The following is a 23,813-nucleotide window of genomic DNA, read 5'->3' on the forward strand; positions in this document are numbered from 1 at the left end:
TAGTTTAGTTTATTGTCACGTGTACCGAGGTACAGTGAAAAGCTTTTGTTGCGTGCTAACCGGTCAGCATGATTATAATCCAGCCATTTACAGTGTATAGATACATGATAAGGGAATAACGTTTAGTGTAAGGTAAAGCCAGTAAATTCCGATCAAGCATAGTCTGAGAGTCACCAACGAGGTAGATAGTAGTTCAGCACTACTCTCTGGTTGTGGTAGGATGATTTAATTGCCTGATAACAGCTGGGAACAAACTGTCCCTGAATCTGGAGGTGGAGGAGATTATATTATGCGCCTATGTCTGGTATTATTTTACAGGATTGTATGCAAAATAAAGCATTTCACTGTATCTAGGTACATGTGCCAAAGAAGTAACTATCGAACCTGCCAAAAATACTCTGTGCATTCATCCTATCTATTCCCCTCTGCAAGCAGACTCGGGTTTGGTTCAGATTTCCAACTTTGCCAAAAAAAAAATTGGTCCTTTTTCTATTCCTTTTTCCACTGTGCAGGGAGCAATTTGGGAATACGGGATATGTGCTGAAGTGTGGAAAAGCATGCGGTCTCAAATGCTCTCATTTGCTTTATTCTTGCCAGAGAGAGTTAACTCCAAGCAGCCCATCGAACAACAGTAATGAGTAACATCTGATAACACCAATAAGATGTCCTGAGGGATCGGCGGAGGGGAGGGATAGGGAGAGATGATGGGAAGATGAGTGGACATAGAGTCATAGACTCATAGAGTCATAGAGTGATACAATGTGGAAACAGGCCCTTCGGCTCAACTTGCCCACACCGGCCAACAATGTCCCAGCTACACTTGTCCCACCTGCCTGCGTTTGATTTTTTTAGATTTAGAGATACAGCGCGGAAACAGGCCCTTCGGCCCACCGGGTCCGCGCCGCCCAGCGATCCCCGCACATTAACACTATCCTACACACACTAGGGACAATTTTTTTTACATTTGCCCAGCCAATTAACCTACATACCTGTACGTCTTTGGAGTGTGGGAGGAAACCGAAGATCTCGGAGAAAACCCACGCAGGTCACGGGGAGAACGTACAAACTCCGTACAGACGGCCCCCCAAGTCAGGATCGAACCAGAGTCTCCGGCGCTGCATTCGCTGTAAGGCAGCAACTCTACCGCTGCGCCACCGTGCCGCAGGTTTGGTCCATATCCCTCCAAACTTGTCCTATTCATGTACCTGTCTAACTGTTTCTTAAATGTTAGGATAGTCCCAGACTCAACTACCTCCTCTGGCAGCTCGTTCCATACACCCACCACCCTTTGTGTGAAAAAGTTACCCCTCAGATTCCCAGTAAATCCTTTCCCCTTCACCTTGATTCGACGTCCTCTGCTCCTTGATTCCCCTACTCTGGGCAAGAGATTCTGTGCATCTACCCGATTTATTCCTCTCATGTTTTAATTCTTTGCAGTGGAGATAGGAGGAGGGGTTAAGTTGAAGGGAGATCTTCTCTTACTGCAGGACAGGATACGGGTGGCACGTTCATGGTTAAATTGGGACATGATTACAACAGGTTGGAAGTTCAACAAAAAGACATTGAAATGGAGTGTGCAGCCAGCAAAAGAATGTCAATGATTCCAGCAGAGGATGGGCTGAGGTAAGGATGGCAAGCATGAAATGTAGAAGATAAACATCCTTGTGGATTAACTGATGGAATAGGTCCCCTTGCTCCCACTGCCTGTACATTTGACTCCTCCTCTTTTCTCTTTATCTGACTCCCCTTTGTCACCTTGTCACCTCCAGCCTTCACCGCCTCTCTGATATAAAAGCATTCACAGAGTGGCTCCCTCCAGTATCTGAAATACTGCTCTGGGAGCTTTCAAAAATACTTTAGTTGTGGTGGGAGGGATGTTTAATTTTGGTTTACAGGTACAGCAATGAAAACAGGCCCACCGAGTTCAAGCCGGCCATCGACCACCCGCTCACACAGGCGCTATAATATCCCACTTTCTCATCCGCTCCCTACTAACTAGGGACAATTTACAGAGGCCGATTAACCGACAGACCCACACGCCTTTGGGATATGGGAGAAAACCGAAGCACCCGGAGGAAACTATTGCAGCCACAGGGAGAACATGCAAACTCCTCACAGACAGCACCCGAGGATTGAACCCAGGTGTCTACTACTGTGGGGCAACAACTCTACCGCCATTTTATCTGACTCCCTTTTCTCTTCTTTACACCTCTGGCCTTCACTGCCTCTCCAACATTAAAACATTAACAGAACGGCCTCCTCCTGAATCTGAAAGAAAGCTCTGGAAGCCTTCAATGATACGTTGGTGGTGGTGGAAGGGAGATCGCTTGGTATCCAGAGCAATCTTTATCCTATTGACCTCTGTAACTGGGAGACTTCTCGGACCATCCAGGCCCAACTCTTGTCGGCGACTTTGCCACCACTCTTTCACGCTTGGGCCAGAGCAGTTACTTTGCCCGAAGGAGATGAGGAGGAATTTCTTTAGCCAGAGGGTGGTGAATCTGAGGAACTCAAGAAGGGGGCCTGAGAATGCATCCTTGCGGAGCACCAGTGTTGAGGATGATCGTAGAGGATGAATCCTCGCTGATTTTGGTCTGTTGGTCAGGAAGTCGAGGATCCAGCTGACTCCAAGTCCCGCGAGTTTGGTGATGAGCTTGGTGGTGTATAATGGTGTTAATGAACAGGAGTCTGACGTCTCTCTTATCCAGGTGCTCCAGGGATGAGCTTAGGGCCGGGGCGATGGCATCGTCCGTGGATCTGTTGTGGCGGGAGGTGAACTGCAGTGGGTCAAGGCCGTTTGGTAGACTGGATTTAATGCTTTCCATAATTAGATTTTCCAAGCATTTCATGATGGCGATTGTCAAGGCCACTGGACGGTAGTCGTTTAGGCATGAGGTCTTGCTCTTCTTCGGCAGCAGGATGATGGTGGTCTTCTTGAAGCAGTTGTGCACCTCAGAACAGAGTAGGGAGAGATTACAAATGTCTGTGAATACTCTCGCTAGTGCAGCTACCCAGGGCATGGCCAGAAACTCCGTCTGGGCCAGTTGCTTTCCATGGCTTCGCCTTCAGGAAGACCAATCTCACCTCAGTAACAGTGACCCTGGGAAGAGGCACACTGGAGTATGAAGGGCCAGGTGTCACCGTCCTGTTGGCCGTCTGCCCGAAGCGAGCCCAGAAAGCATTCAGTTCATCAGGTAGGGCTGCACTACCACCAATGATGTTGCCTGACCTTGCCTTTGCAGCAGGTTATCGTATTCAAACCGTGCCACACTCTGCATGTGCCCGGGGGAATATGCCCCGGTATTGTCTCGGCACCCATGATGGCTCTGCGGAGATCATCGCGGGCTTTCTTGTACCGCTCGGGATCGCTTGACTTGAATGCAGCGGACCCGGCCTTCACCTGTGAATGTACCTCGCGGTTCATCCATGGTTTCCGGTTGGGGAACACTCGATTGCCTTCGTCGGCATGCAGTCTTCCACGCACTCGCTGGTGAAGTCAGTCACGGCAGTGGGGTACACATTCAGCTTAGCTGCGGTGCCCCTGAATATGGACCAGTCCACTGACTCAAAGCAGGTCGCGTAAGATGTCATCCGTGTCCGTTGGCCAGCGTGTCACAACTCTCTGCACAGGATCCTCTTGCTCCACTTTTTGTTTGTAGGCAGGGAGCAGAAGCAGAGTTCGGTGAACAGATTTCCCAAAATGTGACTGATGGGACAGAGGGGTGAGCATTTATCACAAAATGCTGGAGTAACTCAGCAGGTCGGGCAGCATCTCTGGAGAGAAGGAATGGGTGACGTTTCAGGTTGAGACCCTTCTTCAGTCTGCAGCATTTTGTATTTATAAGAAAATAACTGCAGATGCTGGTACAAATCGAAGGTATTTATTCACAAAATGCTGGAGTAACTCAGTGAGCATTTATCACAAAATGCTGGAGTAACTCAGCAGGTCAGGCAGCATCTCTGGAGAGAAGGAATGGGTGACGATTCGGGTCGAGACCCTTCGTCAGACTGAAGCATTTTGTATTGGTGTGTAGCGGTGGTCGAGGGTGTTCTGGCCCCGGGTGGGACAAGAGGCACGCTGGTAGTACTTTGGTAGCATGCCCTTGAGGACGGCTTGTTTAAAGTCTCCAGCTAGGGCCAGGGGTGTTCTATCTCAAGGTTATAACAGTGGAGTACAGTTCGTGCACAGCAAGTTTGATGTCTGTGTGGGATGTGGGGGGAGGGGGGGGAATGTAGACTGCTGTCAGGATAGCTGAGGTGAATTCCCTCGGTGGGTGGTAGGGGCGACACTTCGGACAGTCGGATAATCCAGGTCCGGGGAGCATGTCTGAGCACCACAAGGTATTGATTAGAAAACAGACACCACCGCCTCTAATCTTGCCTGAAGACGTTGGCCTGTCCATCCAGTGGCTGGATCAAGGGGTGTCAGGGGTTATGGGGAGAAGGCATGAGAATGGGGTTGAGAAGGAAAGATGGATCAGCCTTGTTAGAATGGCGAAGTTGGCTTAATTGGTCGAATGGCATAATTCTGCTCCTACAACCTATGAACTGGATGTGGATGTGGAAAGGATGCTTCCACTGGTGGGGGAGTCTCGGGGTCATAGCCTCAGAATTTAAGGGCGCACTTTTAGAAAGGAGATGGGGAGGAACAACTTTAGTCAAAGGGTAGTTAATCTGTGGAAGTCATTGCCACAGAGGGCTGTGGAGGCCAAGTCAGTGGATATTTCTGAGGCAGAGATAGACAAATTCTTGATTGGAATGGGCGTCAAGGGTTATGGGGAGAAGGCAGGAAAATGGGATTAGGAGGCAGAGATCAGCCACGATTGAATGGCGGAGCGGACTAGATGGGCCGAATGGCCTAATTTGTGAACTTGTGAACATTATCTGTCAGAGGGCACACTTATTCTTGGTTTGCAGTTCCAATGGCCCAGGCAGGAGATCAGTGCAAAAATCAGGAGATGTGAATCGGCAACCTATTGTGCAGCCACACACAGCTGTGCTTCCTGCAAAGGAGAAATGAGAATGGCAGGGCTTTAAATATCATAGCTCCCCTGACCCCGGGACTCCTGCTCGCGGTGGTCCCAGAAGCCGAGGGGCAGGAAATATATTCAGCAGCCACTTCCTCGGGACCGACAGGCTGGAGGTCTCGTTGAATCCGACGGTGTCGTGGAACGCTGATTGTTATTCATTCAGCCAGTCTGGCAGAGGCTGAGTCAGATTGTCATTCACTGCAGGAAGAGCACGGGTCCACACAAAACCCCAGGAAAAACCCGCTCGCTCCATTAATTTCACAGCCTCTTCCTTTGGGTCTGAAGGCTGAGCTCTGGAGGCCGAGGAGAGGCTTGTCAGAAGTTTACAACATTCCGAGGGGCACAAAATGCTGGAGTAACTCAGCGGGTCAGGCAGCGTCACTGGAGATCACGGATGGGTGACGTTTCAAACCGGGACAACGTCAGCGTGGACAGAAACTTTTTTTCCAGCATGGAAATGCCAAAGACTTGAGAGCATCGCTTTAAGGTGACAGGGGCAAAGTTTAATGGAGATGTGCGGGCAAGATATTTTTTCAACAGAGAGTGGTGGGGGCCTGGAACGTGCTGCCAGGGGCGGTGGTGGTGGAGGCAGATACAATAGTGGCGTTTAAGAGAATTTCAGGTAGGCACATGGATGTGCAGGGAATGGAGGGAGATGGATCACAATAGACAATAGACAATAGGTGCAGGAGCAGGCCATTCGGCCCTTCGAGCCAGCATCACCATTCAACGTGATCATGGCTGATCATTCACAATCAGTACCCCGTTCCTGCCCTCTCCCCATACCCCCTGACTCCGCTATCATTGAGCTCCATCCAACTCTCTCTTGAAAGCACGTGCAAGAAGAGAAGGTGAGTTTAAACTTGGCATTTTGTTCAGTGCAGTCATTGTGGGCCGAAGGGCCTGATTCTGCGTTCCACTGTTCTATGTTCCAAGCAAAATATATTTCAGAATGGTGCAACCAGGGCTGATTAAAAAATACGTTACTCTGTCAGATTTCTTTGCTCTCAAATTAGATAACAGAGAGATATTCCAAAAGCAAGTGTGTGCGTAAAATCCCAAAATCTTTGGGAATTCAACAGCTTTGGCCCATTATCTTGACTTCAAAGCTATTCACTCTGCAGCCTTTAAACTTCTTAGGTTAGAAATTGGATCCATATTTTCCTATGCAGTGGTAGAGCTGCTGCTTCAAAGCGCCGGAGACCCGGGCTCCTGACTACGAGTGCTGCCTGTATGGAGTTTGTACCTTCTCCCGGGGACCACATCGGTGTTCTCCGGGCCCTCAGGTTTCCTCCCACATTCCAAAGACCTGCAGGTTTGTAGGTTAATTGGCTGCGTAATAATTGTACAATTGTCCCTAGTCTCCTAATTTGAGGAAGGGCCTCCTTGCTATTGAGGCAGTGCAGCATAAATTCATGAGGTTAATTCATGAGATTGAGGGACTGTCATATGAGGAAAGATTGGAAAGATTGAGGAAAGATTGGAAAGACTAGGCTTGTATTCACTGGAGTTTAGAAGGATGAGAGGGGATCTTATAGAAGCATATAAAATCATAAAAGGACCAGGCAAGCTAGATGCAGGAAAAATGTTCCCAATGTTGGGGGAGTCCAGAACCAGGGAACACAGTCGAAGAATAAAGGGGAGGCCATTTAAAACTGGGGTGAGAAGAAACTTTTTCAGTGAGTTGTGAATTTGTGGAATTCTCGGGCACAGAAGGCAGTGGAGGCCAATTCACTGGATGAAATTAAAAGAGAGTTAGATAGAGCTCTGGGGGCTAGTGGAATCAAGGGATATGGTGAGAAGGCAGGCACAGGTTACTGATTGTAGATGATCAGCCATGATCACAATGAATGGCGGTGCTGGCTCGAAGAGCCAAATGGCCTCCTCCTGCATCTATTTTCTATGCTTCTATGTTAGTGTGCAGTTTGTGATCACTGGTCAGCGTGGATTCGGTGGGCTGAAGGGCCTGTTTCCACACTGCATCTCTAAAGTCTAAAGTCTAAACTCTCAAGCTATTATAGACACCTGATAATTTTCCTGAACCTCCTCCCTTCAAAGGACTAGTTGAAGTGGAGCCTCTCTGTAATTCCAAGGTGTCCTAACCTACTGATCAGTAGACAGGAATCGCTGGCTGTTAATGCCACATTGGACTCTGAGAGAACAGGGATGTTGATGCCATGATGTGGAGCTAGGGTTTCATGTACAGTAAAGACCTCTCATGGAGCCATAGAACAGAGTAAAACCCCCTTCTGCCTAATGAGTCCATGCAGACCACTTACAGTTATCGTCATACAACACGGAAATACACCTTTTGGCCCAACTCATCCATACTGACCAAAGCTACTAGAGGAACAAGACAGACCACTCGACCCTTAAAACACGTAGTATGTCATGGCGCCATTTTAGTAGGCAGAAACTTGCAGAAACATTTAAAAAGAAAAATAACAAAAATCTGTGAATTGATAGATGAGATATATTCTGCATTTTAATGGTATCATCACACATACTGTTCCCCCAAAACACTGATTACACTGCGAGAGGCATAGTGAACGGCGGGTTTTGCTTACTAAAACGTTACGCTCCTTTGCGTACTACACTTCAGTATAGGCGATTTCAACGGAGTGGTCCATCTTGTTCCTCTAGTATCTTTGATGCTGACCAAGATGGCATATCTAGGTTAGTCCCATTTTCACATTATTCCCCTAAATCTTTCCTATCCATATTACTGTCTGTCTTTTAAATCTGCTCATTGTACCTCCCTCGACTACTTTTTCTGGCAGCTCATTCATTACATCCAATATGTGAAAAAACTGCTCCTAAGGCTCCCATTAAATGTTTCCCCTCTCAGCCTAAACCTACGCCCTCTAGTTCTTGATTCCCCTCCCCTTGGGGAAAGGCTCGCTCGGGTCGAAGGGCCTGATGCTCTGTGGTATTGCTCTCTGTTCACACGGAGGAAACCCTCGCGGTCACAGGGAGCACTGGTGCAGTTTGCCTGAACTCCACACAGACAGCTCCAGAGGTCAGGATTGAACCCGGGTCTTGGCGCCGTGAGGCAGCAGCTCTACCAGCTCCAGCCACTGTGTTGCCCCTTGTTCTCCCCACTTTCCCGACGACTGTCTCCACATTCAACCACTATCCCACGCATCCGGGACAGCTTCGAGCGACCCGACCCATCCGCCTTTGGGATGAGTGGGGACACCATCATCTCCGGAGAAAACCCCCTTGCGGTCACGGGGAGAACATGCAAACTCCACACAGACGGCCACCAGTGGTCAGGTGTGAACCAGGATGCTGGAGTTGTGGACACAGCAACTCTACCAGCTGAAGATAGACACAGCGGGTCAGGCAGCATCTGTGGAGAAAAGGAACAGGTAACATTTCAGTTCGAGACCCTTCATCCCGGATATCAAATGTCAGTGAGATGAAGGGTCTCGGTCCGAAACGTCACCTGTTCCTTTTCTCCACAGATGCTGCCTGACCCGTTGAGTTACTCCAGCATTTGTTTTTTTTAAAATATTCGGTGTAAACCAGCATCAGTTCCTTCTTACACTAGCTCCACCAGCTGCACCACTGTGCCATCCAGTAGTGGGCACGTCATTGCAAATGACCTCAGAAGCCTTGGTGAGCTCGAACAAGATCACCAAATCGTTTGCAAAGTGGCTGCTGCAAAGTCACAGCATCAAGAAATGGCAAGGCTTAAGATGTAATTTGAGTCGGGTCTGACATTATTCAGAAGGTTGTTGCTGTTGTTTTAACTGCTGGTCCTCGATGAAAGCTAAAGTAAATCTTTCATTCATGCAACAACAGGCCACCATCTGGAACTACTTGCCTCCCAGCCCAATCATCTGCAGCATGTGTACCTGGGCCCCACTGGGGCTCATATTAGTCAGCGTGGACAAGTTGTGTCTGGCATTCTCAAATATCTGCAAATTTGCGATCTATTCAGCAACCAAACGTAGAGTTCAAAGTCACAACAAGGGATGTGCCAGCGGTGATCTAACAGCATCAATCTCAAAAGCCCTGGTGCTTCTGTCGTGACTGTGTGCACTCGCACATCTGAAAATGTTACGTGCCACTATCTTGTTTTCCAAACCAAGTTACGCGCACGTTTATTAAGCATGTGTACCGGCACCTTTTTCCTCTACAAAACAAATTTTGGCCTTTTCTCTCCAAGAACAGGAATATTGATCATGCCTCTTGTTAGACATCCGGTATATCCTGGAGAGCACAGAACACGCATGTAAATGCCCAGTTATTTAGCACTGCATTGGACATTTCCGTCCTGGGACCTCGCAGAAGAATGTCAGGGCATCGAACATTTGTACATATCTATTGACCACATGCTAACACTTTGCCTGATGACACAGGGTGGCACGGTGGCGCACCAGTAGAGTTGCTGCCTTACAGCGCCAGAGAGCAGGGTTCAATCCTGACTACGGGTGCTGTCCTTGTACCTTCCTCCTGTAACCGCATGGGTTTTCCCCAGGAGCACCGGTTTCCTCCCGCACTCCAAAAATGTACAGGTTTTTAGGTTCATTGGCCTTGGTAAATTGTAAATTGCCCCTCACGTGTAGGATAGTGCAAGTGTACAGTTATCGCGGGTTGGTGCTGACTCGCTGGGCAGAAGGGCCTATTCTGCACTGTATCGCCAGACACATCAAGGAATACATATTGTCACTGAGTCATCCAACATGGAAACAGGCCCAACTCACCCAAGTTGACCAAGATGCCCCAGCTATGTGCGTCCCACTATTGCCGCGTTTGGCGTGACTCCCTCTAAACCTGTCCTATCCACGTCAATACAGGGTGTTGCGCACTGTTGTGCGGTACTTACGAGAGGCCATGGAAACCCTTGTGGCAGATGCATTCTCCTGTTACAAAGTGGCAGGTCCCATTGAAGCAATCCGTGCAGACTGAGTTGCAGTTCTCCCCGTAGGTACCATTCTGGCACTTTACCTCACACCTGACAACAGAAAGAAATCATTCACGACCAAACCAAAAGAAAACACAATGAGTTTTAAATATTCTCCAGAGATGCTCTAACAATCAATCAGCAGAATCAACCTCCAAATATGAGCAATCATAAAAATGCCAATGATCCCTGTAATCATTTTCTGGTTTGTGGGCTGAAGGGCCTGTTCCTGTGCTGTACTATGATCTCTGTCATTCTACTGTTCTAGACAATAGGTGCCGAAGTAGACCATTCAGCCCTTCGAGCCAACACCGCCATTCAATGTGATCATGGCTGATCATTCACAATTAGTACCCCGTTCCTGCCCTCTCCCCATACCCTCTGACTCCGCTATCCTTAAGAGCTCTATCTAGCTCTCTCTTGAAAGCATCCAGAGAATTGGCCTCCACTGCCTTCTGAGGCAGAGAATTCCACAGATTTACAACTCTCTGAGTGAAAACGTTTTTTCCTCATCTCCGTTCTAAATGGCCTACCCCTTATTCTTAAACTGTGGCCCCTGGTTCTGGACTCCCCCAACATTAGGAACATGTTTCCTGCCTCTAGCGTGTCCAATCCCTTAATAATCTTATATGTTTCAATAAGATCCCCTCTCATCCTTCTAAATTCCAGTGAATACAAGCCTAGTCGCTCCAGTCTTTCAACATATGACAGTCCCGCCATTCTGGAAATTAACCTAGTGAACCTATGCTGCACGCCCTCAATAGCAAGAATGTCCTTCCTCAAATTTGGAGATCAAACCTGCACACAGTACTCCAGGTGCGGTCTCATTAGGGCCCTGTACAACTGCAGACGGACCTCTTTGCTCCTATACTCAACTACTCTTGTCATAAAGGACAACGTGCCACTAACTTTCTTCATTGCCTGCTGTACCCGCATGCTTACTTTAACAGCTACATGTAAAAGCAGATGAATGTATTGATCTGATTGCTACCTAATATTTATTTTTTGGTCATTGCTGATACCAAATTGACCACAAAATGGCAAATGAAAGGGCATGTTGTACTGGGTGTTATTTTGGAATGGAGTTGGTGCTGGTGGTAGTTATACTGGCCAGGACTATGCAGAGATAGATGGTCCTTGTCCAGAAGTGGTCTTTGTCGGCATGGTCGAGTTAGGCCGAAGGGCCTTTTTCCCTGCTATATGACTCTACGACTCCACTGTGGCTGTGTGCATTGAGTTGCATCTGCGAAGGTCGCACAGACCAGACCCCCCACCATTGACTCCATCTACACTTCAGAAAAGCAGCCAACATAATCAAAGACTTGTCCCACCCCGGTCATTCCCTCGACTCCCTGCTCCCATCTGGCAGAAGGTGCAGAAGCTTGAAAGCACGCACCACCAGACTCAGGAACAGCTTGTTCCCCTCTGTTATTTGGCTTCTGAATGAGTGCTAGGGTACTGTCCTATTCACCTCTACCCCATTGTGGACATTGGACTTTGTCTCAGGAACCGATGCGCTACAACGCTGAGAACTATATTCTGTACTTTGTATCTTCCCCTTTGCTCTACCTATTGTATTTGAGTTTGACTTGATTCTTTTTATGTATAGAATTATCTGAATATTATTAGCATATAATACGTTATATATTGTATTATATATGAACATTATGGTATGAGTCTGAAGAAGGGTTCTGACCCGAAACGTCACCTATTCCTTTTCTCCAGAGATGCAGCCTGACCCGCTGAGTTACTCCAGTATTTTGTGTTGTGTTTGGATATCATGCAAAACAAAGCTGTTCACACATGATAATAATAAACCTAATCATAAGGTACAGGCTTGAAGCAGGGGGGGGGGGTCAATGAGGTGGATGAGTTAAACCATATACAAAGCAAGCTTGCACTCCTGAAACCAATGTCCTAGCGTGCAGGTCGTAAGGATCACCAACCCAGCCAGAGAAACTGTGAGGAGTCAATTGGTATTGGTCTATTATTGTCATCTACACTTCATGCTGCCTCAGAAAAGCAGTCAACGTAATCAAAGACTTGTCCCACAGTGAAAAGCTTCTGTTTGCGTGCTCTATCTCAGTGTACATGACAATAATACAGGACATATACTGTATATGTGTCAGAAGGTTGTTTACACCAAAGATACACACAAGATGCTGGAGTAACTCAGCGGGACAGGCAGCATCTCTGGAGAGAAGGAATGGGCGACGATTCGGGTCGAGACCCTTCTTCAGATATATACTGTACCTCAGTATACGTAACAATATTAAACCAATGCTAATTAATTCCTTACAGTCAAAACAAATCATACTAAACGTGAGTACAATCAAGCAATACACAAGTACGACAGGTAGTGCAAAGAGAAAAATACCAGAGCACAGAATGTAATGCTGCAGCGTTACAGTTACAGAGAACGCATCCAAGGTCTGTAATGAGGTTGGTCCACCTGCCCAACCGATCAAGGTCCTGCTGCAACTTTTGACAAGGATCTTCACTGTCCACAACAGCGCCCACTTTTGTGTCACCCGCAAACTTGCCGACCGTGCCAAGCACGGTCTTCGTGCGCCCTGACCCTGGGCTTAATAAAGCAACTCACTGTGCTCCGATCCAGCCCGGGTTGCAGTGCTGGCACCTCCCAGTGATGTGGTTGCAGGAGTGTCCATCCTTGCAGCGGGGGCACTGCTTCCTGCACCCGTCCCCGTAGAAACCCACCGAACAGATCTTATCACATCTGGTGCCGTTCCATCCCGGCTCGCAGGCCAGGCAGCGGCCGTCGACAATGGTACACGGATGGCGATCCTTACACTGGCCGCACCTGATGGACGCAACGCAAGAGAAAATTCAGCATGTGTGTCAGTTAAACCATGGCTGTTATCATCCCATTGAGCCAAGTAGAGGCTGCTCATGTCATTAATCAGCCTGGTTGGCTTTTCTTAGTCGGCTAATTCAACGTGGACGCCTGCCAATTCATTGTAAATGGACTGGCTTAAGTCATCGCTTCTGAGCTTCTATTTTCAGCCCTCTTTCCTGCCCTGTCAGAAACCTGTCACCGTATCCTGTTAACGCCAGTCAGATGGGCAAAGATCCGAGCCGCTCCTGAATCCAGGACTTTCAGTTTCCCATCCTCAACCATGTTAACACCTGGTCTCCAGTGCTTTAACGCAAGCACCTGCAATGGGTCAGATGAATACATCAATGTACCGTAAGCCTAATGCTCTGAAGCAACTACTTGAATGCCCCAAAGGCAAAGTGTTGCAGATGATGGAAATATGATATAAAAATAGAAAATGTGGAACTGGTAGGGCCGCTGCCTTACAGCACCAGAGACCCAGGTTCGATCCTGACCACAGGTGCTGTCTGTGTGGAGTTTGTACATTTTCCCTGCGACCATGTGTATTTTCTCTGGGTGCTCCAGTTTCCTCCCATACTCCAAAGACGTGCTGGTTTGTAGGTTAATTGGCTTTGGTAAAATTGTAAATAGTCCCTAGTGCGTAGGATAGTGTCAGTGTACAGGGTGATTGCTGGTTGGCATGGACTCGGTGGGCCGAAGGGCCTGTTTCCACACTGTATCTGTGACACTGTCCTGAAATATTAGTTCCATTTCTTTCTCAATAGACAATAGACAATAGGTGCAGGAGTAGGCCATTCAGCCCTTCGAGCCAGCACCGCCATTCAATGCGATCATGGCTGATCACACTCAATCAGTACCCCGTTCCTGCCTTCTCCCCATACCCCCTCACTCCGCTATCCTTAAGAGCTCTATCCAGCTCTCTCTTGAAAGCATCCAACGAACTGGCCTCCACTGCCTTCTGAGGCAGAGAATTCCACACCTTCACCACTCTCTGACTGAAAAAGTTCTTCCTCATCTCTGTTCTAAATGGCCTACCCCTTATTCTTAAACTGTGGCCCCTTGTTCTGGACTCCCCCAACATTGGGAACATGTTTCCTGCCTCTAATGTGTCCAATCCCCTAATTGTCTTATATGTTTCAATAAGATCCCCCCTCATCCTTCTAAATTCCAGTGTATACAAGCCTAATTGCTCCAGCCTTTCAACATACGACAGTCCCGCCATTCCGGGAATTAACCTAGTGAACCTACGCCGCACGCCCTCAATAGCAAGAATATCCTTCCTCAAATTTGGAGACCTCAGATAGAATTGATTCTTAAATATGCCAATACAAATAATGTACCCACTGTGCAAGAATGCAAATAAAGTCTGACACCAGAAACCCATATATTGTGAACAGATGTAGGAACACCATTGCTTACAGGAACATCAAGGTCTCTCGTAATGCTGCCCCAAAGAAATGCCTCCACAAACACCCACATCTGCAGGAATAGTATCACCTTCAGGAACTAAGCAGCTCTCAGGAATACTTTCACCCAGAGAAACACTATTACTCCCAGCAATGTTGGAGACTGAGGAAATTCAGCATGCCTCCAGTGACCCTTACAAACATCTACAGATACACCTGAGAAGGCATACTGTCAGGTCGCATCACAGCTTGGTTTGGGAACAGCCCAGTCCAAGCTTGAATGCACACATCACCAGAGTCAGGAACAGCTTCTTCCCTGCTGTTCCCTGGCTTCTGAGCGTGCCTCCCATAAGCTAGGGTACTGTCTAATTTACTCCATTGCGAACATTGGACTTTGTCTATAGCACTGATTTGCTACAATGCTGAGAACTGTATACTGCACTCCGTATCTTTTCGTTTGCTCTATCTATTGTACATAAGTTTGACGATTGTATTTATGTATGTTATATCTGATATGTTTGGATATCATGCAAAACAAAGCTTTTCACTGTACCTCAGTGCATGTGACAATAATAAACCTGCTGTAAATCTAAATCTACAAGGATATGAGTGCGTACAGGAATGTTAACCTGTACAGATACACCATCATTCACAGTATCATCACCAGCACTCTTGCGGTTTTAGTTCAGTTTTAGCTTTAGAGATGCAGCGTGGAAACAGGTCCTTCGGCCCACCGAGTTCGCACCAACCAGCGATCCCCGCACATTAACACTACCCCACACACACTAGGGACAATTTTACATTTATACCAAGCCAATTAACCTACAAACGTGTACGTCATTGGAGTGTGTGAGGAAACCGAAGATCTCAGAGAAAACCCACGCAGGTCACGGGGATAAGGTACAAACTCTGTACAGACAAGCGTCTGTAGTCAGGATCGAACCCAGGTCTCCAGCGCTGTAAGGCAGTAGCTCTACCACTGGGCCACTGTGCCGCACTTAAAGGAGGGCATCACCAACAGCACCACTACATTCATTTAAACATAGAAACATAGAACATAGGTGCAGCAGTAAGCCATTCGGACCTTTGAACCAGCACCGCCATTCAATATGATCATGGCTCATCATCCAAAATCAGTACCCCGTTCCTCCTTTCTCCCCATATCCCTTGATTCCATTAGCCCTAAGAGCTTTTTCAAGAGAGATCTTGAAAACATCCATATTTATTCACAAAATGCTGGAGTAACTCAGCAGGTCAGTGCTCTCTTGAAAACCTCCAGTGAATTGGCCTTCACCGCCTTCTGTGGCAGAGAATTCCACAGATTCACAACTCTCTTCCTTCCCAACAAGCACAACAAGAACCACAGCAGCTTCAGTGAAACCAACATTAAATGCTACCTAAAAGCCCACAGCAGCTTCAGGTTGGACAATAAACTCACACAAACCTTTGAATGCATAGTGACTTTATAAATAGATACAGGGAATACAAAACCAGCAAGTCATGGTGTGTTATTGTTAACGTGAGGCTCAGCCTCAGGGGCATAGGAAAAGGAAATGATCATTAAGGCTTTAAGCTTTTTATACCATTCACAAAGAATGCAGGCGATCAATCGGTGGATAAACTCCAGATTGAAGTGTTTAGTCCAATTCTGTACACCACATTTTATAAACAACCTCAAGGATATAGAGAAATAGATCGGGTAGACGCACAAAGTCTCTTGGCCAGAGTGGGGAATCCAGAACCCAAGGGCATAGGTTTAAGGTGAGTGGGGAAAGATTTAATAGGAACCTGAGGGGTAACTTTTTGTTTTACATAAAGGGTGGTGGGTTTACGGAACAAGCTGCCGGAGGAGGTAGTTGAGGCAGGGACTATCACAACGTTTAAGAAACATTTGAGTAGGCACATGGATAGAACAGGTTTAGAGGGATACGGGCCAAACGCTGGCAGCGGTGTGGGCAAGTTGGGCCGAAGAGCCTGTTTCCACGCTGTATGTCTCTGACTATGAGAGTGCAGAGGTGATTTAAAGATAGGTACTACTACAGGTGACCGTTGGTCGGCACAGACTCGGTGGGCCGAAAGGCCTGTTTTTCCACGCTGTGCCTCTTAAGTAAAAACTAAATAATTCCAGCAACAACAAGGCTCCACAAATGGCAAGCGTGGTCCTCACATCAGCAGGAGTGGAAAGACAAAACTTGCAGCTAAAACCACCGGTAACATTGGAATCATCGGGATGATCAATACTTTGCTTTCATAGCTCTTTGGGATCAAGTCAAGTCAAGTCAAGTCTATTTGTCACATACACATACACATACACAATGTGCAGTGAAATGAAAGTGGCAATGCCTGCGGATTGTGCAAAAAAAGAATTACAGTTACAGCATATAAATTAAAGTTAATACAGAGAAGACAAAATGTAGTCCCTGGAGTTATAAAAGTTAACAGTCCTGATGGCCTGTGGGAAGAAACTCCGTCTCATCCTCTCCATTTTCACAGCGTGACAGCGGAGGCGTTTGCCTGACCGTAGCAGCTGGAACAGTCCATTGCTGGGGTGGCAGGGGTCCCTCATAATGTTGCTTGCTCTCGATCTACACCTCCTGATGTATAGGTCCTGCAGGGAGGGCGAGTGTAGTTCCCATGGTGCGTTCTGCCGAACGCACTACTCTCTGCAGGATGGTGCCATTTTTCCCAACGTTTACTTCAGGAGGCGATAGCAGGCTTACTACTTGAATCCCAGTTGCCCACACGATGAAGCTACCATCACAATAAAGTCCAGCGTGGAATGCCAAGGTGACGCAGAGGACAGTAGGATAACAGAGAACGAGTATGAACAGATGACCGATGGTGGGTGTGGATTCGGTGGTCCATGGGGCCTGTTTCCATGCTGTATCTCTAATCTAAACTAAACTAAACCTCAACCCACAACATTCCCACTTACAACAGTAAGTTTGGTTTCTTACAAGGGCAGCACCTTAGCGCAGCGGTGGAGTTGCTGCCTTGTAGTGGCAGGGACCCAGATTCGATCCTGACCCCGGCTGTATGGAGTTTATACGTTCTCCCCGTGACGGCGTGGGTTTTCGCCAGGTGCTCCGGTTTCCTCCCACATTCCAAAGGGGTACAGGTTAGTAGGTTAATTGGCCTCTCAGAATCGTCCCTTGTGTGTGTAGGATAGTGCAAGTGTATGAGGATCGCTGGTTGGTGTGGACTTTCTGGGCCAAAGGGCCTATTTCTGCGTATCTCTAAATTAAAAAAAAGCGGCAACATTCCTACCAACAATATTACCTGCTCCTACACCTTTATTCATAGGTGAATCTGTGGAATTCATTACCACAGAAGGATATTTTAAAGGCGGAGATTTTTGATTAGTACGGGTGGTCATGGGGTAATGTGAAGAAGGCAGAAGAATGGGGTTGAGAGGAAAAGATAGATCAGCCATGATTGAATGGCAGAGTGGACTCGATGGGCCAAATGGCCAAATTCTGCTCCTAGAACTTATGAACATGAACCTCCACCTGCAACAATGTTCTGCCTCCAGTAACATGAACTGGACCAGTATATCTCCTCCAGCAACTCCACCATTATTGTGACACCAATGGCGATTGATTCCAGCATCAGGAAGGTGGGTGACAATGGAAGGCAACCACCAACAAGACATCCACTCTGGCTTCTCACTGCCCAAGATCGATGGATAGCCCACTGTGTCCCACACAGTTATTTCATTATCACATCCATTCAACAATGTGTAGGATGGAACTGCAGATGCTGGTTTAAACCGAAGATAGACACAAAAAGCTGGAGTAACTCAACGGGTCAGACAGCATCTCTGGAGAAAAGGAATAGGTGATGTTTCGGGTCGAGACCCTTCTTCTGTCTGAAGAAGTCACCTATTCCTTTTTCTCCAGAGGTGCTGTCTGACCCGCTGAGTTGCTCCAGCTTTTTGTATCCATCCAACGATCCCTGGCCATCCTTCACACTTGGAGAAGCTAGTTGGCTCAGCAAGAACTGTTTTCAGCTGCGATCCAGTTCCACATTCAACTGCAGCTTGAGAGAGCAAATAAATAGCTTTATCCTTCGGTTTCTTAATCCTCGTGAAATTTAAACGTGCGTCATCGAGTTCGAGGCTCAGAGTTCAAAACACGTCCTCATTTAAACCTACATCTGCATTCCTCACACAACGTTAAGCCCTCATAGAGCTCCATTTAATTCAGTAAACAGCTTCATCCCCCTGAGCCCTTCTTCATAACTTAAGAGCCCAAGTTGAGAACTGTGGTTCATTTATGTCTTTTGACTTCTGCTCAACTTGCACAGCGGAAAGTATTCAAGGGAAATTATCCGGTGCAACAAATGCCTGCTCTGAGGGTTGGTGAGGCCGCGTTTGGAGTACGTGCTCAGGTTTGGTCACCCTGCTTGAGGAAGGATGTCGTTAAGCTGGATGGAGTGCGGAGAAGATTTACGACGATGTTGCCAGGACTCGAGGGCATGAGTTACAGGGAGAGGTTGGATAGACCAGAGCTTTACTCCTTGGAACTTCATGACTTCTCATTGGAATTGGCAATCTGCGTGCACAGGCCCGAGATCTCTGTGAAACACTATCAGGAGCAGCTTTCATTAAGTATCATTACCACAGTCTTAGAATAAAGGGGAGGCCATTTAAAACTGAGGTTTTTCACCCAGAGAGTTGTGAATTTGTGGAATTCTCTGCCACAGAGGGCAGTGGAGGCCACATCACTGGATGAATTTAAGAGAGAGTTAGATAGAGCTCCAGGGGTTAGTGGAATCAAGGGATGTGGGGAGAAGGCAAGCACAGGTTACTGATTGTGGATGATCAGCCGTGATCACAATGAATGGCGGTGCTAGCTCGAAGGACCGAATGTCCTCCTTCTGCACCTATTTTCTATGTTTCAATTTTTCTATCAAGGGGTGGTGGAACGATTGCAGGAAAGACTGCAAGGAAGATTTTATTATAATGTTGCCAGGATTCGATGGACTGAGCTCTTGGGAGAGGTTAAGCAGACTGGGACTTTATTCCTTGGAGCACAGGAGGATGAGGAGCGATCTTATAGAGGTATATAAAATCATGAGGGGACTAGATAGGGTGCACAGAGTAATGTACCTAGGGGAGGGGAATTAAGAACCAGAGGACATAGGTTTAAGGTGAGAGGGGAAAGATTTAATAGGAACCCGAGGGGCAACTTTCTCACTCAGAGGGTGGTGGGTGTATGGAACAAACAGCCAGTTGAGGCAGGTACTATAACAACATTTAGAAGGCATTTGGACAGGTAAATGGATAGGAAATATTTAGAGGATATGGGCCAAATGGGGGCAGGTGGGACTAGTGTAAATGGGGCATCATGGTCAGCATGGGGATGTTGGACAGAAGGGCCTGTTTCCGAGCTGTCTGACTCTATGACTCTGGGATGCCAACCTGCCAGATAAACCATTACCTTTATGTTGAACACAGCATAACACTAACCACTACCTCAGCAGCGACGATCTTCAATGCACTGTGTCTTTGATTGTTTCATGGACTTTGGTTTTCCACTATTATGGTTACCCCCTTAATATTACCACTGTTAGTTTATTGTATTATTGATTGTTATACGTTTAGTTTCAGTTTCAATTTTAGAAATACAGCATGGAAACAGGCCCTTCGGCCCACCGAGTCCACCCCGACCTTCGATCACCCGTACGCACTGGTTCCATTTTATCCCACTTTCTCGTCCCCCCCCTACACACCAGGGGACAGTTTACGGAGGGCCGATTAACCTATAAAATCACACGTCTTTGGGATGTGGGAGGACACTGGAGCACCCAGAGGAAACCCACCCAGTCAGAGGGAGGACGTGCAAACTCCACACAGACATCGCCCGAGGTCAGGATCGAACCCGGGTCTCCGGTGCAGTGAGGCAGCGGCCCTACCAGCTGCCCCACTGTGCTGCCATGTGCGTTACTGCATTTACCGGCCTGTTAAGTTTCAGTCAGTAAGAATTTGTGTTGGAAAGAACTGCAGATGCTGGTTTAAACCAAAGATAGACATAAAAAGCTGGAGTAACTCAGCGGGTCAGAAAGCATCTCCGGACACAAGGAATCGGTGACGTTTCGGGTTGAGACCCTTCTTCAGACTGAGAGTCAGGGGAGCGGGGAAAACGAGAGATATATAGACGGTGATGCAGAGAGATACAGATCAAATGAATGAAAGATATGCAAAAAAGTAACAATGATAAAGGGAGCAGGCCATTGTTAGCTGTGGGCTATAATAATCAGAATTTCATTGCTCCTTTGCCTGTACACATGACAATTAAACTCTCATGATACGAGATACCTGACGTTTTTGCGTGGGGATAGTAATGAGTTGTCAAACAAACAAACATTGCGGCAAACTGCCCCCATGCCTGGCAGTGCCCCATCGAACAGCTGGCCTCATTGAATTAACCCTCTCCCATCAGGCAAGAAGTACAGAAGTCTGAAAACGCACACCTCCAGATTCAGGGACAGTTTCTTCCGAAGATATGCACAAAATGCCGGAGTAACTCAACAGGGCAGGCAGCAACTCTGGAGAGAAGGAATGGGCGACGTTTCGGGACGACACCGTTCTACAGACTCACCCGAAACGTCACCCATTCCTTCTCTCCAGAGATGTTGCCTGTCCTGCTGAGTTACTCCAGCATTTTGTGTCTATCTTCGGTGTAAACCAGCATCTGCAGTTCCTTCTGACACAATTTCTTCCCAGCTGTTATCAGGCAACTGAGCCATCCTGTCAACAACTAGAGAGTGGTCGTGAGCTACCTTCTGGAGTTCTTAAGGGGTTGGAGAGGCTAGATGCGGGAAGATTGTTCCCGATGTTGGGGGAGTCCAGAACCAGGGGTCACAGCTTAAGGATAAGGGGGAAGTCTTTTAGGACCGAGATGAGAAAAAATTTCTTCACACAGAGAGTGGCGAGTCTGTGGAATTCTCTGCCACAGAAGGTAGTTGAGGCCAGTTCATTGGCTATATTTAAGAGGGAGTTAGATGTGGCCCTTGTGGCTAAAGGGATCAGGGGGTATGGAGAGAAGGCAGGTACAGGTTACTGAGCTGGATGATCAGCCATGATCATATTGAATGGCGGTGCAGGCTCGAAGGGCCAAATGGCCTACTCCTGCACCTATTTTCTATGTTTCTATGTTTCTACACTGGAGTCGCTTGGACTATCTTGGATCAGACTTTACTGGACTTTATCTTGCACTAAACGTTATTCCCTTCATCCTGTATCTGTACACTTTGTCAGCTTGATTATAATCCTGTATACTCCTTCCGCTGTCGAGATAGCACACAACAAAAAAGCTTTTCACTGTACCCCGGTACACGTGACAATAATAAACCAAACTAAACTAAACTAATATTCCGATCGGCTGCCCACAAACTGCAGCTCCCTGCCTGTTTTGATCTAATCTTCCTGTTGTCTAGACTGCTCTGCAGATTGTTTTACATCTCTCTTTGCCTTATTTTCGGGATCTTATTTGAAAGGTTCCACATGTTTTTGCTTTAAAGTGTTCGCAGCTGTGTCACGTGCCTGCTCCCAGCTTGCTCCCAATCCCTCAGCCCAGGAACACTGTCAGACAGTCATGCAATCTGTGTAGGATCATTTCGGCCTCTCATTTCCATTCAGTGCCCACAACCCGACATCTCTAACATCAAGTAACCCTTGCTTCCCCTCTCTCACCATCCCTCCCCCTACCCAGTTCTCCATCCAGGCTGACTGTCCTCGATTACATTTTATCTCTATTTGCTTTGTTGTCACCTTCTCCTAGCCAACAATGATCTATTCTACATTTTCCTTGAGCCTCATCCCCTTTGATGTCTCGTTCTCGCACAATACACTTCCTTATCTCTGTGCCTCCCTCTCCACTGACTTTCAGACTGAAAAAGGGTCTCGACCCAAAACGTCACCCATTCCTTCTATCCAGAGATGCAGCCTGTCCCGCTGAGTTACTCCAGCATTCTGCGTTTGACTTGGGTGTAAAGCAGCATCTGCAGTTCCTTCCTCCCACAATCTGCAAGTCCATTGGTCCAGTTTTACATGAGGTTCTGCACTGTAACCCAGTTTTAGTTTTTGGAGCCACTGCGTGGAAACAGGCCCTTAGGCCCACCGAGTCCACGCCAAACATCGATCACCCGTACACTACTTCTACCCTCCTGCACACGAGGGACAATTGGCAGAAGCCAATGTACCTACAAACCTGTACCTTTGGAGAAGGATGTGCAAACTCCACACAGACAGCCCCCGAGGTCAGGATTGAACCCGGGTCTCTGGCGCTGTAAGGCAGCAACTCCACCGCTGCCCCACTGTGCCACTCGGTTAAAGAGTACGACTTTGTTCGAGGTTTACAATTTCCTCCGCTCCTCGCCTGAAACGGGAATAACTCTTCCTGGCGTGACGTAATCCAAAGTGCCAGCAGGCACCCATCTCTGTGGTTCTGGGTGGGTGCCATTCAACTGCAATGACGATTGAACCAAATCGATCATCGTAACATCCACATTCAGGCACTTTCCAAACGGAGTCAGTGATAGTCATTAGAAGCTGGATTCCTGACGTTTATTGCTCACCATCACTGATCACAACTTTAATCTAGAGACGCGTCGTGGAAACAGGCCCTTCAGCTCGCCCAGGAACACCCAGAGGGAACCCACGCGGTCTCAGGGAGAATGTGCAAACTCCACGCAGACAGCACCCGCGGTCAGGATGGAACCCGGGTCTCTGGCGCTGAGGCAGCAGGAGGTGGAGGCCAAGTCATTGGGGATTTTTAAAGTGCATATAGATAAGTTCCCAATTGGTAAGGATGTCAAAGGTTACGGGGAGAAGGCAGGAGAATGAGGTTGAGAGGGAAAAATAGATCAGCCACGATTGAATAGCAGAGTAGACTCTGTGGGCCAAATGGCCTAATTCTACTCCTGCTCATATATCTTATGGTCTCATGGGTTTAAATGGGACTAGCTTTGATGGGGCATCTTGGTCGGCAGAGACGGGTTGGGCTGAAGGGCCTGTATTCATGCTATATGTCTCTATGACTCTGAATGTATCTTCCCTTCACCTCATGAAGCTGTGACACAACAGCTGTCCCGGCACCAGCAGAGATTAGCTGCTGTTGGAATGTTCCATGGACCAGTTCGGCACCTCTTTGGGCATCTCTAACAATTGACTCGCCTCGGCAAAGTGACGTTTTAACGGGGCGTTCAGAGTTGCTGCCTGACCCGCTGAGTTTCTCCAGCACTCAGTGCTTTTATCCGCAGTAAATAATTCACCCCTGGAACAAACTCTCTGTTCAGAGACTTGGAGCAATGTATATGTTTTTAATACAATAACATTCTTTTGAGTAGACATTCCATGTGCCAAAACTATTTGCAGTTTCAACATAAGAAACATAAGCAGAAATAGGCCATTTGGTCTGGAGTTCTTCCGCTGCTATTCTGCCAGTTGAGGCTGATTTTGTATCTCAGCGTTACGTTCCTGTACCGACCACATATTGTATCAAGCGGCACGGTGGCGCGACGGTGGAGTTGCTGCCTTACAGCTCCAGAGACCGGATTCGATCCTGACTACGGGTGCTGTCTGTACGGAGTTTGTACGTTCTCCT

At 47.5% G+C, this 23,813-nt stretch overlaps 1 protein-coding gene across 1 annotated transcript in view; it reads right to left on the bottom strand.

The window, feature by feature from the left end:
- The window catches only part of scarf2 (scavenger receptor class F, member 2), a 74,877-nt gene that overhangs the window by 37,089 nt on the left and 13,975 nt on the right, over positions 1-23,813 (bottom strand). The window contains 2 exon segments of the mRNA XM_078421883.1: positions 9,865-9,993; positions 12,545-12,763. Coding sequence (XP_078278009.1) covers positions 9,865-9,993; positions 12,545-12,763 — 348 coding nt within the window.

Source organism: Rhinoraja longicauda, chromosome 25 (genome assembly GCF_053455715.1).
Source record: "Rhinoraja longicauda isolate Sanriku21f chromosome 25, sRhiLon1.1, whole genome shotgun sequence".
Taxonomy (NCBI): domain Eukaryota; kingdom Metazoa; phylum Chordata; class Chondrichthyes; order Rajiformes; family Arhynchobatidae; genus Rhinoraja; species Rhinoraja longicauda.